Source organism: Heterocephalus glaber, unplaced genomic scaffold (genome assembly GCF_053883595.1).
Source record: "Heterocephalus glaber isolate CG9 unplaced genomic scaffold, H.glaber_assembly_v1.0 deba00001461, whole genome shotgun sequence".
Taxonomy (NCBI): domain Eukaryota; kingdom Metazoa; phylum Chordata; class Mammalia; order Rodentia; family Bathyergidae; genus Heterocephalus; species Heterocephalus glaber.
The window spans coordinates 20,120,766-20,137,749 of record NW_028258308.1 but is presented as its reverse complement, the minus strand read 5'-3'; the positions used below and the strand labels follow the sequence as shown (position 1 = coordinate 20,137,749).

The following is a 16,984-nucleotide window of genomic DNA, read 5'->3' as shown; positions in this document are numbered from 1 at the left end:
TTACAATGCAGGGATTCATTTAAAAAATAAGTTTACCTATTTGTAGTTTTTACCAAGATATGTACATTTTTAAGAAGGAATGTATAGATTTTCCTTACCTGTTCCTCATGCTGATTTTTATTTTATACTGAACTGTATTATTCCTAAGTCTGAAAGAAGTCACATTTTACTCTGTGCCCTCTCTGCACATATTGACAGTGTTTTTCCTCCTAAAATTATTTTCATCAAATTTTTAGGATAAATTATATTAAGAATTTTATTTTTTTAATAATGTTGCTCAATATCATTTGCTAAAATTATATTTAAGATTTTGCATTTGGTTTCTAATTGAGATCAGTCTTTTATGTCATCAAGATGTTAACCTTATAATGGGTTGGATCCATTCTCTCCTCTTTCTGCTATAGTTAACATTGTAATGCTGACTGCAGTTCACTATAAATTGAATTTAGCTGTTGATCTTGTGTTTTAATACCATCAGTTTTTAACAAGAAACAGAATTAAAATGAGAAGATAAGTCAGTGATGTAGGGTGCATGTTCTTGCTTGGCCAGCTCCTATGTGACTTCAGACTGATCATTTGATTAGTTTTAGTTGCATATTCTATGAAGCTCCGAAAGTTTGAAGTAAATGAATTCTGAGCTGCTTTCCAGCCTTGACAATCTATGAATAGGATTCCATTTTTGGCTGTAGGCCTAATCCTGGTGGCACCAGTACTGCAGTGACAAACAATAGTTGCTCAGATGGCCACAGCTGCCGAAAGAACTCTCGACAGGCTGTAGTTAAATGTGGTCTTAGAACACCACCTAAATAAAGACTGTGCAGTGCTGTATCTCTGAGCTCATAGTCAAAACCTCTGAGGACATGAATGAATACTGAGTGATAACTATAGGAAAATTTGAACTATAGGAAAAGTTGGCCTGTAAGACAATCAATGTTTTTAGAGAGGGGGGTAGGGAGAACCAATGCCCTGCCTGTTAGTCTTTACATGTTTGCTCTGACTTTGCAGTGCTGTTTCTGGTCTTGACTGTTGTCTGTGTATTTCTGATCTTAATTCAAGTCCTTAAAGCCAGGACTTCTCCTTTTTCATTTGATTGTGTCCATTGTAGAACTAAGCATAATGCTGAGTATGTGATTGCTGCTTAATACTTATTTCCCAGTTGACTCATAAAAGACTTTAAACATGAGCAAATTTAAATGATTCTTTTTCACTTACTAGAAGTTTTCAATGTTGGCACAAATAAGCACTGTCCTTGCTTGAATTTTTGTTTCTCCTCTTTCTGCTTGATGTCCTCTACCCACTGTTGAGTTCTGAAGACTTAAGCTGTGATCTGTGTAAATTGCGGTGAACAGCCTTGTTCTGAGGCAGTTCATTTTGGTAAAGTTGATTAGGTACAGATCTGTAGGCTAGAATGTTCCATGGAAAGTGTTTACGGTCACGTGCTGCATGCAGTTTTGTAGTTACTGTCTCATGTATTTATATCTCACAGTACCTTATTTTACTTGAACACTTCATTTAAAAAATTAAAATCCTAATTCTATTGCCATCTTTATTTTTTGTACTTTTCCATAGTCCTTGTAGTTCTTTGATAGTTTAAGTCAAAACAAACTATTTCAGTCGTATACCATGGAAATTAAAAACAAAAATTATACGGGAGCTCAAGGTTTGAAATACCCATCTTATAAAGTTCTGAAACACCTTAAATCTTCACATATTTATTTTAATAATTGATGTTAATTTTTCCTAGTAGCATGCACTCTGCAGAAAAAATATGGCTAGCATAGGATAGTTTTGGTAAATGCAAGTTGAGCATATGTAAATTTTTTTGGCTAAAGAGAATATTTTATTGGATAAATTTTTAGAAACGGTTTTCTTGATTAATCTAATTATACTCGGAATGTTGCTTGTTAAGTGAACTCTTTTGAGGACAGAGAGAAATTGTTTTGGTTCATTCAGAATAAAAGGATCTTGTTCTATCTTGGTCCTAGTTGAAACAATTTTATAATTAAGATTTTATATTTCATAGGCATTAAGTTAGTATTTATAGTTATTGTTAATAGGATTACTGGAAAAATATTTTGTCAGTCTTTACTACTTTTATTATGGAGAAGCATATGAGATAAGTAGATTTCAGAGATAGAACTGATAGGCAATTTTTGGCACATTTTATTAACAATTAAAAACATTCAGTTAGACCAATACAGTTGTATAGATTTAATGGGCATTTTATTGTGTATCAATAATTATACCTCAGTAAACTTCTTAATGTTTATAAAAAATGTATTAGTTTCCTAAAGCTCCTGTTAACAAATTACTGCAAACAGCGTGCCTTAAAACAACAGAAGTTTATTCTTTAACAGTTCGGGAGGCTGGAAGTCTGAAATGAAGGCCTCTCTCCCTCTGATGTCCAGTCAGGGACTGTGTCTTAAATAAAAAAGAAAAGCTGGGGGGTAGTTGAGTGAAAACCCTGGGTTCAGGTATATGGTATTAAATAGAAATTTGTGTATCCACTTAGATTTTTTTCTGTTATACCTTTTGTGATGGGATGAATGGTAACCTTAACCAAAACATGTCTAACCTAAATATGACCTTGTTTACCTTTGCAGTACTGAGGACTGAACCCAGGGTTTTCACTCAGCTACCTCCCAGCTTTTCTTTTTTATTCCAGAAAAGATGGAAAATATGCTATTAAATAGAAATTTGTGTATCCACTTGGATTTTTTTCTATTAAGTTAGAGATTCAATATTTCAGTTAACTTGGGTTCTAACAGGATTTAATGATTTGGTCAGTAATTGCAGTGCTGTGAAGAAGATTCTGGGAACTGTTTTAGGCTTTAATAAGCAACTTAAAGGCAGATGGAATCTACAGGTAGCCTCTTGTGGCCACTTCTTGACTCATGGGTTTTATTTATTTTGGTACTGGGAATCGAACTTAGGACCTTGTGCTTACCAGGCAGGCAGCGGAACCACTGAGCTAAATCCCCGGCTTTTTTGTTGCCATTTCTTTCGAGTATTTTCTTCAGTGTTAATTATAGTTCTTAGGTACTGTTTATCTTTCATACATCTGTAGACCTGTTTTATCTTAGTATTTCAAGTGGAATTTTTAAGATGCTGATAATATACTTCATCCCAGAATATGGCCAATAATAATAATTACAGTGATTGAAAATAAAACTATTACAATAAGAAGGGGCAGAGTTTTTTCAGCTTTAATAAACATCTGGACCATGAATATTATCATGGGATTGAATTCCAGATCACCTGGAAACCTTTCTGAGATTGTACAAACTAGATCCTCACACTTGTGCATGGGGTGGGAAGGAAGGAGTGGATTCAGCTGTTCATACATCGTGACTCTGATATAGACTTTTAGTTGAAAGGGCTAGAGCAGTGATGACAAACCTTTTAGAGAGAAGTGCTCAAACTGCAACCCTAAACCTGCTTATTTATTGCAAAGTGCCAATATTAAAATTAACCTAAATACTGACTGGATTTACTTTAGAAAAAACTCAGATGTTAAGATCTTTTGTCTTGAAAGAAAACACATGTGCCATAGGTTCGCCACCAGTGGGGCTAGATCTGTAAAGTGACTTTTCTGAACACTTTGCTTTTATAAAAACTCAACTCTCGTTCCTATTCTATCGCTAACTGACCTTCCGGAATTAATTTAACTTCCCTGGACCTCATTTTCTCATCTTTAAAATGTAAGAGTTGGGCTAGAGAATTTTAAAAGACCCTGTGGTTCTAGGAGACTGTTTTTGTAGTAAGAGAATATTTCAGAATACGTGGTACATTTCTTTAGAAGTTTGCTTTAACTCAAAAACATACTAGAAGTAGTAAAAGATACGCCACTGTAGTAATTTCTAAGTTAGTTTTTTATATCCATGGTCATATATTTTAGGCTTTTAAAAAGTCATTTGAGGGCCAGGGATTTAGCTCAGTGGTTCCACCGCCTGCCTCGCAAGCGCAAGGACCTGAGTTTGATCCCTGGTACCAAAAAAAAAAGTCATTTGAGACTTTTCAGGCTAAGATTAGATGGACTCATTAATTAGTATTTCTGGATTTTTTTCCCTTTCTTATTTTCCCCATTCCCCCCCCCAACCCCCCCGTTCTGAGGATTGATCCTAGGGCCTCGGGCATTCTAGGAAAGCCTTCTACCACTGAGATAATCCCTAGCTCCTGCTCTTAGCTTTAAAATATTTTAATGCTTAAATTTCTTTAAGTACTATACTCATTAAAAAATAAAGACAACCACAGTAAAATGTGTAAAGTAAAAAGTTGAGGTGACCTCCCCTCTTCTGCCTCTATCTTTGGCTACGTCTTCTTCCCCAGGAGTAACCACAACTAATGGCTTGAAGTTAGCCTATAAAAATTTCTATACACATTCTTTATATACACATTACATATATATGTACAGGTACACATCTCACACCAACATCTTGCCTTTTTGGGTTTTTTTTTTTTTTTTGGTTTTGGTACCAGGGATTGAACTCTGGACCTTGTGCTTGAGAGGCAGGCGGTGGAACCACTGAGCTAAATTCCTGGTCCTTGCCTTTTTGGTTTTTGTAGTACTAGTCTAAAAGTTGTTCAGGGAATGTAAGTTTCACAGTCTTTTCATTGGAATGTTACAACTGTCTTACTTTAATTCTATGCATACTGTAATCTTCCTTGATATTGCTGATTTTAAAATGCTCGCCCCTGAGCTGGTTCTAGGAAAATACACAAATACATATTGACTAAAAAAGCAAAGTATGAAAGAATAGTTTAATGTTCATCTCCATCTTTTAGGGATAAGAGATTTTCTTTATATATGTTGGGTGCCTTTGAGGACAAGAGCCCTGTCTTAGGCTTTATGTCTCCATCAGATGAGACTTTTGGGTCACTAACAATGTTAAACAGTTTTTCTTCATCTCTAGCTGAGCTTGGTGAGATGAAAAGTAGCCCCAGGAGAGGGTGTGAGAAGGTAGCATGGCTGAGCACCGTTAGCATACCAGAATCTTGGAGAATTCTGTGTATTTTACAATTTAGGATTAAGACAGATATTTGCAGAATATGTGGTTTGATAACATATATTTGCTATTGAATTGTTCCTTCATAATGTAACCACAGAAAAAGATTTTCAATATTGTAAATTAGTTAAAGTTCTTGATTTTGGCCTGGGTCATTTGACACGAGACTCTAAAGGAACAGAGATGATTAGTGACTGTTTAAGTTATTTAAATTCAGTTACAAACTGAGTTCTTCAGTTACGTTACCATATTTCAATTGCTTGGTGCCCTCATGGCTGGATGCTACCATTTGGATAGTGCGAATTAGAGAACTTTTCAATCATCATAGAAACTTCTATTGGATAGTGCTTTGCTGGAACATAGATTTCTGTGGTTTATGCATTACTATAAAATAAACAGGAGTAGAAAAGCTGAATGGTTGTAGGGAGTTTTAGGAAAATAATAAGAGTAATTACTAGTGTAAGCAGACTTTTTTCCCTTGATCATTCTCCTTCTGCTTATTGTCCAATAGAAAAATAGGAAAATGGTTCGGAGTACATTTCCTGCCAAGCCTAGTAAATACAGGGCTGCAGATTTTTTTTTCCTCCAGCTATAGGACCTTATCTTTTACAGTTTTGTTCCTTACTTTACTCCTACTACATATCCCAAGTACTTGCTCATTCATTGCAGTTGTACCTATTCAGAAATTATATTATTTCTTTCTCTAGCTACCGTTTTGTTGGATCTTCAGTGCTGTTGTTTAGACCATTTTTTTTTCCAGACCATTTTTTTAAGAACCAAAACCTTCAGTTCCTCCCTGGCTTCTCTCACTTTTAGTGTGGACTTTAGACTCTGATGGCCTGGGTTTATTTAACTCCCATTTTGTTAAATGATCTTAGGCATCTTAATCACTGAGCCTGTAAAAATGGAGATATTACTGTGTAGGTAGATAAAGTGAGATAATGTGTTTAAAGATCAAAATATAGAACCTTGGCATTTAGTAAGCCCAATAACTGTTAGAGATGAGGTGATTTGATGTATTAGTTAACTCTTGCTTTGTAGCGAACTATTCCAAAACTTTAGTATCTAAAACGACAATCCTAATTTAGTATTCTACTTGGTAATTCTTCTGGACTTGTCCAGGCTTGTCTAACCTCTCATACAATGGTGGCTCAACAGATTAGTTAGCCTGGGGATGGATGAACCTCCAGAGCCTCACTTGAATGCTGGATGGTTGGTTCGTTTTATGTTGGAGTGACAGATGAGATGACTGCATGTGTCCCATCATCCAAACAGGTTCAAGTTTTCTTGGAATATAGAGCCCCCAACAAGAGCCTTTGTTCTTTTTGTTATCTCTGTGTACCCCCACTCTGTAGTCTCTTGATGTTTCTCAAATGTAGTCTTGGCCAAATTCTATCCTTCATACTCTTTCTTGAAAACAAGACTAAGCCATCTGTATGTGCTGAGTGGACAGAATAAAGTACTTGAATATGTGCACTAATATTCTCCTTCTTAGTAGACCCTCTCATGTTATTTTCCATCTACTAGCCCTTTAATATGTATATGTAAAGTGCTTTCTACTTTGGAGGTTCATTTCATCTCTTTTGAGAAATTTGGAGATGAATTTGCTTTTGATTTGTAAGAAATATCAAAGTAAAATTTTATATTGAAGTATTGTAGCTAATCTGACATTCCTAGTTCTTATATAAATTTTCTAAATGTCTAAAGTTGCCTTTAAAAACACAAAAAAAATTTTAAAGTATGTTTATTAGGTGCTGCAAAGTTTAGTTTCTTAGTTTTGCATAAATTTATGAGGTAAGTTTGTAACTTAATTGTTGAGAAGATACTGTACTTGCTGTTTCAGCCCGCCCACATTTATCATAGGGTTGATATACAGAATGCAGTGTTTTCCTGGACCAAGCAAAAATAATTTCTAGCTTTTATCTTTTCATTTCTATTTTTAACTTAAAGGTGCTAGGAGAAAATGGAAATAAAACAGGAACTTAATGAAAGGAAGCACTTGCATATGCATTTTTCTGCTTTGCATCTCTTTCTAATTTGCATTTTTGGATTGTTTAAAATACATAATGACTGTCATTGCTAATTTTTTTTAAACTTAATGGAAGTTATGGGTTCCAAGTTTATAGAAAGTTGAAATACCGTAATGCAATAAATTGTGATTTGGTGGGATTGGGAGAAAAAAAATAATCTGAGCTTCAGGAGCACTAAATTCTAATCTGGTTCTGTTAATGATGTACTGGGGACGTTGGACGAGTTTAATTTCACTTGGGCTCAGCTATTTGAATGCAATCACTGGAATTTGTACCATTTAGATTAAATATATTATGTATTTTTCATTCAGCAGAAAACATTGCAGATGGACACATGTTTAAAATGAAAGAAATGGATAACAGTACTTTTAATACCTACACAATTTATGACATGTAGTGGTTATAGGTGAAAAGTATATCTTGAGTTCATTTTTGAGGTACACATTTGTCAAGTGGGCAGGGGATGAGAGGAGGATTAGCAGTAATGAGATGAGTGGTTTTCTGGAGGTGAGAGTAAATATAAACACAGAATAAACTCTACAGGACAGAGTGATGATATTTATGGGATATTTGGATAGCATTCTCAGTCTGGTAAGCTCTCAGTGCAGTTGATTACCCTGAGATCCAGCGTACCTCTAAAAACATCCAGTCTTCCTAGTATTTTCCATGAGAAGGACTAAGTTTACCTCTCTCAGAGAGGGAGAGGGCACCTGACCTCATGCTGACCTGAAGGAGGTACATTCATTGCCTGTACAGGTGGGGGCATTAGAGAAAAGCAATGGAGGGTCACCTTTGATAAAGGATTCTTTTCGGTGTGAGTGTTTTAAATCTAGAAAGATCTTTTCCCCTTTTGTTTATTTTGTTTCTGTCATCTGAAATACCTTATAAATTCTCTACAGAGGAGTAAGTCAAACTCGCAAGTTTCTTATAGATCTTAATTTGTGGATTGTATTCCATGTCAGTATTGGTGCTGTTCAGTAGAACTTCCTCTCCTGGGAGGAATGTCCCACAGCTGCCTTGTTCTGTCCTGGAGACACTAGTCCCAGATGGCGGTTGAGCATCTGAAATGTGGTTAATGTGACTGTGAAATTGAATTTTAAATTAATTTAATTAATTTATATTTTATTAGCCACATAAGGGTAGGGGCTATTGTATTGGTTAGCTCAGGACCAGAATGTCATCATCTTTGTTTTTGTTTTGGTTGTACTAGGGATAGAACATAGGGCCTCAGACATGCCAAGCAAGCACTCTGCCACTGAGCCACAACCCAGCCCTGAGAATGTCATTATCTTTATAGGTACTTATGGACCCTCTGTATTAATCTGAGAGCAGTCCCTTTCATTAAAAAAATGCTGTTTTTAGAAATACCTTCCCGCCTCACTTTGTATTCTCTTCTAGGCTTCTCTGGAATATGTGAAGGACATACTTCCTTAAATGTCTCTGCTTTTGGCCTTAGAACATTGGGATTCTCTTCTGGCACATTACTTCATTCTCAAGCTGGATTACCCCTTGTTTTATGTGTTTTACTATATTTGGGGCAGGGAGTTGGTAGGCTCATCATTCTCTAGCTTTCATATTCACCCTTTTACTTATAGACAACCTAAGTCTGTCTATGCCTGACTGCTTCCCCACACTTTAGATTTGTGCCTCAAAGTTTGTCGGACGCCATCAGGTCCTAGACTGCCTGTCACAGTATGTGACACATCTTATTCAACATGCTGAATGGTTCTCTCTGTTAGCTCCTTTATGCTATACTTTTGTATCATTTCCAGGTTTAAAGAGCTGTCTTACTGTAATACATATTTTAATTCTGCTCTTCAAGAGTTTTAATGCTAGTTTTGTGATGTTTTAAGAATAAAAGCTCATACTTTTTTTAGATTAATAGCTATAGTGGCACAAGCTATGCAAGACAGGCAGCAACTCTGCCCTCATGGATTTCGTAGCACATAAAGGAAGATTTTTTAATGAGTGACTATAATTCCATGGGTTGATGTATGATACAGGAAATGTAAGGGCTTCCAGAGCTGAGCAGTGGTACCCCAGGGCTGTTTAAACCGAGAGGTGACAGAGTAAATGAATGGTTGTAGCCAGGGTACACTGGGTAAGAAGGGAGCATTACAATTTATTGTATTTGAATGGACTTAGTGTTCCATCTAGGTTACAGAGAGGAATTAATATCAAGCATATATGTGGGGAATGCAATAATTCCAAACCTATAAAGGAAATCATCAAATACTTTTTGGTCTTATATTGAATTGATACTATGAATATAGGCAAATTCTTTATTAGCAGAGTGGGTATCTGTGCAGTGTTGTTGGTGAATGATTAAGTGTTAGAAAACAAATAACGTTTTACAGTGAAGATGCCAGGCTATTGCTTGATGTATGTTACCATTGATAATAACTTCTTTGTGCCCACATTAGGACAAGTACATGGGACTATCTAGTGGTTTTTGGTCATTTTTGAGACACATAAATATTTGATAGAGAAAAAATAACTGTTAGATTTTTGACTAGTGGAAAATCAAGCTTGTGCTGCATCAGGCACATTTTCGTGCTCTTTTGCAGTGTGAAGGATATTCCTTGAACTCCTGTTAATCTGTAAATATGGTTAGATACCAGTTCATTTTTGAGGGTAGATGATTCAAAGGCAGTAAGTTTTACTAACATTATATTTTTTAAAGGTTTAAAAATATATTTATAGTAGTTATTTTAATCAATTCTATTATCTTTGAAACAATATCTTTGGGGCGATATGGATGAAGAAGAAATTCTGTATAACTTCATCTCACTTTAAAAAACTTTTCTGATGAAATGCCAGTTTCAGCTGCCAGCAATAGAAAATATGGCTGATTTGAGCTTTTCGTTTTCTTAATCTGTCATTTATCTGACATGCCCAAGAATTATTAAAGTCAGAAAGTGTAAAGTACAGTATGTTGTTGATTGTAACTAAAATAATTAACCATACCCGGAATTTAAATTTTATTCTTTACTTTTTTTCCTTTGAGAAGATGTTAGAATTTGTCCAGACCGTCATGAGAGTATGATTTCAGTTATAACGTTTTGTAATTGACCTTATTTTTGGAAGATTAACAAACTTCTTGATATTTTACAGGTCTTATCACAACTACATCAAGGAGACTAGACCGAGAGCAGCAAGATGAACACATATTAGAAGTAAGCATTGCTTTGTTTTTAGTTTTTTACATATTTGCAGTTGTAAATATGTTCAGAAAGGTTGACCATGCACCTGTTGGGCAGTATTCGTAACTGCTTATACTTTGTTACATTACCTTCTGGGCCTCAAGGAAAAAGAAAACAATGGAAATTTTCCGAATGTAGCTCATGGCCCCTTCTGCATCTTTGGGTCCTCCGGATACACAGCACCACCATGTGCTCCGTTCTGCGTTCTGGTACTTTATACGCACACACGGAGGCACAGTAATGCAACTGTATATAATGTCATTGGGATTCCATTTTCATTTGTATAAGAGCTGTATACTTTTTGCAGCTTTCTTTTTCATCAGTATTACGTGTTTGAGGTAATAATTATAGATGTAGTTCAACCTTCTGAACTATAGTTAGCTTGTTTCCACATTTTTTCCATTCTTAAAGAATTACATAATTAGGAATTTTTTGTGGTTTTAAAATATTTCCTAAAATTTTCTAAAGGAAATATAGATTGAAATTGAATATGTCTCCTAAAATGTTCTCTTCTGGAAAGGATTCTCATTATCGTGGTTAATTAAAAATTCTTTTTAATCCTTAGAGAAAGCAAAAACATAGCTTCTTGTCATTTACTAGTCACCTGTTTCTGGCTGACAGTAAAGAGGTTGCAGAATGAAGTCTGGGAGTAGTTGGGGGAGGAAGGTAGAATGTAATGTGTACAGTACTAGGTGCCATTGCCTGCACACCCAAAGAACCCAAGAGAAAGCTAGCTATTGGAGAGGGAAATCCAGCAGAGGAAACATATTACCATTGTTGGCATTTTTAAATCATATGTTGAGGCTACTGTTGATGATTGGAACCAGACCTGGAAAAGCCATGTGTTTGGTTTGATTGTGTGTTTCCTGTGCACATCTTCCATCAAAACTGGATAATGGAGAAGAGTCTAAGTAGTGATTCTTAAATTTTCTTCTTATTGCTGTTCATGCTGCTGTCTACTAAATTTCATTTCACCTTTGGTTGAAATTTCCTAACTTTGTCAGTAAAAGAGTTGGTTTGTGATAGCTGTGCCTTGTGTTTCTGTGTGTGGATAAGTTGTAAATATCCTCTCTAGAAAAGGTGATTTCACAGCCACAGTGCTTTCCTGTTAGTAATTTTGTCATGTATTACATCTGGGTGTTTATTTCGTAAGTTTTGTAGCTCTTTTGAATTCATTTTCTTTCTGGTAGTGTGGAGTTTTGAATTTATGTGCATTCGCTGTAGGAATTAGACAGAAGGGAGAAGTGGGTACTGAAGAAAATAACCAGATGCCAAAAATATTGAGAAGAGTGAGTTATAAACATTAACATCTTCCTCTTGTTCTCTCACCTTGGTTATGAGCACAAATTTCACATTAATTGTATACCTCACTACAAAACACTTTTTTCTCAATGAATGTTAGAGGTGTGGTAGGAACAGATTTAAAATATGTAGAACTTTGAAGATAATATTAAGACACTGATGAAAACAAAGGTTTTAGAATAGTTTGTTCATATATCTTCTTATTTGTGTACTGTAGTTCTAATATGGTGTTGTTTGAGAGCCAGTGCTTACATTGTCTTGGGAGATGTGATTGAAGGGAGAATAACCCTGATTGAGATCATTATTTTAATGTGTACACTGCCATGAACTTTTAATAGTGAAATTGATACATGCATGTAGAAGCAATCACCTGCTGTTTTCAATCTGCGATCTTTATCCCTGAACAAAGTGTATGGATAATTTACTTAAAATGCAAGCTTTTTACATTGTTTTTACTGAAAATATTAAGTTGATCATAAGATTAAATGTTTATGTCCACTTTCCTAAACAGTAGAAACTTCATTTCAAGGACATGACCAAACAATAAAACAATGATTACTACTATTTAAATGGGTAATACTTAGCATGTATTTTAGAATAATGATACGCCTTTCTTTTTCCTGTACTGGGGATCGAACTCGGGACCTTGCGCTTGCAAGGCAGGCAGCAGAACCACTGAGCTAAATCCCCAGCTATATACCATTTTATTGATGAAACTTTAAAATGAGTTTTTTTAACTGCAGTATATGGAGAATTTTATGTTTTAAATATACATAGTGTATTTATTTTGTATTAAATTCTTTTATTGGTACATTGTAGGTATACAACACAATTACATTTCTCATTGGGAATTGTGCCTTTATATAATGCATCTTGGTTCTTCTTTTTTCCCCATTCCTAGCCCTCCCTTCACGCCCTCCACCCTTCCCTATTTACAAAGACTTTATTTCCATTTTTTCCATTTCTCACCATTTTTTCCTTTCCCTTCTTTCCTTTCCCCTGCCCCTCCCACTACCCCTACCCCTACCCCTTTGGACATTTTCTTCCTATTTTACATTATTGATTATTCATTCTAATCATTGGCACATTTTAGGTATACAATATAATGACATTCATCATTGGAAATTTGCACCTTTACATAGTCTCTCTTGGTTCTTATTTTTCACTCTTGCCCAGCCCTCCCTTCAACCCCTCCATTCCTCCCTATATACAAAGACTTTGTTCCTATCTTTCCATTTTCTCATATTAATCCCATTCCCTTCTATCCTTTCCCCTAGCCCTCCCACTTTCTTCCCCTTTGCCCCTTTTCTTCCTATTTCACATGACCTATTATACATTTAGTCCTTATTTACACTTTCATTTTCTCACACCAGAGAAACTATTCGGTATTTACACATGTGTGTCCTATTTATTTCACTCAAGAGTATTGCCTCAATGTGCATCCACTTAGCTATAAATGTCTCTAATTTCTCATTTTTTATGGCTGAGTAGTACTCCATTTTATAAAAAAACCCACATTTTCTTTATCCAGTCTCCAGTTGATGGGCATTTGGGCTGTTTCCAAGGTTTAGCTATTACAAACTGCACTGCTATGAACATGGGCACACATATATCACTGTGGTATGATTCTTTTAATTCTTTGGGGCAGATCCCCAGCAGTGGAATAGTGGGGTCAAATGGGACTTCCAGTCCTAGTTCTTTGAGGTATCTCCATACTGATTTCCACAGTGCTTGCAGCAGTCTACACTCCCAGCAGCAGCAGAACAGGGTTCCTCTTTCCCCACAGCCCTGCCAGCATTTGTTATTGGTTGATTTCATGATAGCAGCCATTCTTTCTGGAGTGAGGTGGAATCTCAGCATTGTTTTCATTTGCATCTCTCGAATGACCAGTGATGTTGAACATTTTTTCATGTATTTATTTGCTATTTCTACTTCTTTGTCTGAGAAATGTCTGTTCATTTCAGATGCCCATTTTTGGATTGGGTCTTTAAATTTGGGAGGTCTGATCTTTTGAAGTTCTTTATAGATTCGAGATAGTAGACCTTTGTCTGAGGAAGAGCAGGTGAAGATTTTTTCCCACATTGTGGGTTGTCTCTTCACACTGCTGGTGGTTTCTCTTGCTGTGCAGAAGCTTTTTAATAAGAAGAGATAGCACTTGTTGATTGTTTGTGCTAGTTCACGGGCAACTGAGGTTTTGTTCATAAAATCTTTTCCTACACCGATGTCTTTCAAGGGTTCTACCTAACCTCTGTTCCAACTGGTTCAGAGTTTCTATTTGAATATTTAGATCTTTAATCCATTTTGATTTTAGTTTAGTGCATGGTGAGAGACATAGGTCTAGTTTTAATCTTTGGCAAGTTGAAGCCCAGTTTTTCCAGCACCATTTATTAAAGAGGCTATCTTTCCTCCAGTGAGGGTGTTTGGCTCCTTTGTCGAAGATGAGATGGCTGAGTGTGTCTGGCGTTGTTTCTGCATCTTCTAATATGTTCCACTGGTCCTCAAGTCTGTTTCTTTGCCAGTACCATGCTTTTTTTTATCACAGTAGCTTTGTAGTAGAGTTGCAGGTTGGGGATTGTGATACCCCCTGCCATGTCTCTGTTACCTAGAATTGCTTTTGCTATTCTGGTCTCTTCTTGTTCCAAATGAATTTTTAGATTGTTTTCTCGAGGTCTGTGAAGTATGCTGCTTGGATATCAATTGGAATTACATTAAATCTATATAGCAGTTTTGGAAGTATGACCATTTTCACTGTACTAATCCTTCCTACCCAGGAGCAGGGGATGTCTTTCCATTTTCTGATATCATCTTCAGTCTCTCTATTCAGAGTGCCATAGTTTTCAGAGGTCTTTGATTTCTTTCGTTAGGATGATTCCTAGGTATTTCAGTTTTTTGGATGCTATTGTGAAAGGAATTATTTGCCCTATTTCTCTCTCAGTGAGTCTGTCATTGGTGTAGAGGAAAGCTATTGATTTTTATGTGTTGACTTTGTAACCAGCTACTTGACTGAATTTGGCTATTAAGTCTAGAAGCCTTTTGGTGGAGTTCTTGGGGTCTTCTATATAGAATATCATGTCATCTGCAAATAATGACAGTTTGACTTCTTCATTACCCATCTTTATTCCTTTTATTTCTTTCTCTTGTCTAATTGCCGTGGCTAATGTTTCCAGAACTATATTGAACAAGAGTGGTAATAGTGGACATCCTTGTCTTGTTCCTGATTTTATTGTGAAGGATTTCAGATTTTGATCATTTAGTATGATATTGGCTGTTGGTTTTTCATAGATGGGTTCTATCAGTTTGAGGTAGAGACCATCTATTCCAATTTTTTGTAGGGTTTTTATCATAAATGCATGTTGGATTTTGTCAAATGCTTTTTCTGTGTCTGTGGAGATAATCATATGATTTTTGTCCTTGGCTCTATTGATATAGTGTATTACATTGATTGATTTTCATATATTGAACCATCCCTGCATCCCTGGGATGAATCCCACTTGATCAGGGTGTATGATCTTCTTGATGATCTTGTGCATTCTATTTGCCAGTATTTCATTAAGGATTTTTGCATCTATGTTCATTAGTGAGATTGGCCTATAGTTCTCTTTTTCAGTTGGGTCTTTCTGTGCTTTGGGGATCAAGGTGATGCTTGCTTCCAGGAATGAATTTGGGAGTATAACTCCCCTTTCAGTTCCATTGAAGAGGTTAAACAGTCGTGGCAGCAGTTCCTCTCTAAATGTCTTGTAGAATTCAGCAGTGAAGCCATCAGGGCCCGGGCTTTTCTTCGTTGATAAGTTTTTAATTACATTTTCAATTTCATTGGTTGATATTGGGTTGTTCAGAATTTTTAGGTCTTCTTCGTTGAACTTTGGTAATTCATATGTATCTAGGAATCTGTCCATTTGTTCTGTGTTGTCCATCTTATTGGTGTATAGGTTCTGGAAGTAGGTATTGATGATCGTCTGGATTTCTGCTGGGTCTGTTGTAACTTCACCCTTTTCACTCCTAATTGCATGGATTTGGGCCTTTTCTTTCCTTTTTCTGACAAGGTTGGCTAAAGGTTTGTCAATGTTGTTGATTCTTTCAAAGAACCAACTCTTGGCTTCATTGATTTTCTTTTTTTTTTTTTTTTTGTATCGTTCTCTTAGTCTCCATTGCATTGATTTCTCCTCTGATCTTTATAATTTCCTCCCTTGTAGGAGCTTTGGGATTGTCCTGCTCTTCTTTTTCTAGAAGCTTGAGGTTCAGCATCAGGTTGTTTAATTGGGCTCGTTCTGTTTTCCTAATATGCATATTCACTACTGTGAATTTCCCTTGTAAGACAGCTTTCATTGTGTCCCATAGATTCCGATATGTTGTATTGTCATTGTCATTTAATTGAAGGAACTGTCTGATTTCTTCTTTAATTTCCTTTGTGACCCATTGGTTATTCAGAAGTGTGTTGTTCAGTTTCCACGTGTTTTTTTTAGTTTCTTTTGCTATGGATCTCCAATTTCATCGCACTATGGTCTGATAATATACAGGGGATAACTTCAATTCCTTTGCACTTACTTAAACATGTTTTATGTGTGAGTATGTGGTCTAGTTTTGAGAATGACCCATGTGCAGCTGAGAAGAATGTGTATTGTGATTTTGTGGGGTGGAAGCTTCTGTAAACATCTGTTAAGTTCATTTGTTCAAGAGTTCGATTGAGTTCTAGTATTTCATTACTTATTTTTAGTCTAGTTGATCTATCTGTGACAGTGGGGTGTTGAGGTCCCCCCCTACAATTGTATTAGTGCATATATGACTTTTCATGTCCGTTAGTATTTGTTTTATATAGTTGGGTGCACTAGTGTTTGGTGTGTAGATATTTATGATTGTCATCTCTTCCTCTTGGATTCTTCCCTTTACAAGGATGTAGTGTCCTTCTTCATCTCTCTTAATCAGTGTTGGTTTGAAATCTACTTGATCTACCAAGAGGATAGCTACTCCTGCTTTTTTTCTGGTTCCTGATGCATGCAGTATTGTTTTCCACCCTTTAACTTTCAGTCTATGAATTTCCTTTTGAATTAAGTGTGTTTCTTGTATGCAGCATATTGTTGGATTTTGCTTCTTGACCCATTCTGCCAGTCTATTTCTTTTGATTGGTGAATTGAGACCATTAACGTTGATGGTTATAACTGAAATGTATTGACTTGTCATTGCCATGACTTTTTCTTTTTGTTGGATTCTCCCCCTTTACATTTAATTTCTTGTCATGCCAGATGGGTTCATTCTGCTTTGCTTCCTGGGGTTGTGATCCTCAACGTCTGTTCCTAGGCTATTGTGTAAAATTCTTTGGAGTGCTGGTTTGGTATTCACGAATTTCCTAAGGTGCTCTTTGTCATGAAAGTATCTTATTTCTCCATCCATTTTGAAAGATAGTTTTGCAGGGTACATCAATCTGGGTTGGAGGCTGTTTTCTTTT

General features: G+C 36.0%; 1 protein-coding gene across 11 annotated transcripts in view; it reads left to right on the top strand.

Annotated features, from left to right (window-relative positions):
* Nucleotides 1–16,984, top strand: part of Fat1 (FAT atypical cadherin 1) — a 123,410-nt gene that overhangs the window by 58,541 nt on the left and 47,885 nt on the right. For all 11 annotated transcript variants that reach the window (XR_015453444.1, XR_015453445.1, XM_087217144.1 and 8 more), the window contains exon 4: nucleotides 10,151–10,212. Coding sequence is in view for 9 of the 11 variants with exons in the window: in XM_087217144.1 (XP_087073270.1) it covers nucleotides 10,151–10,212 (62 nt within the window). In the remaining 2 variants the exon portion in view is untranslated. The remainder of the gene's footprint in view (nucleotides 1–10,150; nucleotides 10,213–16,984) is intronic.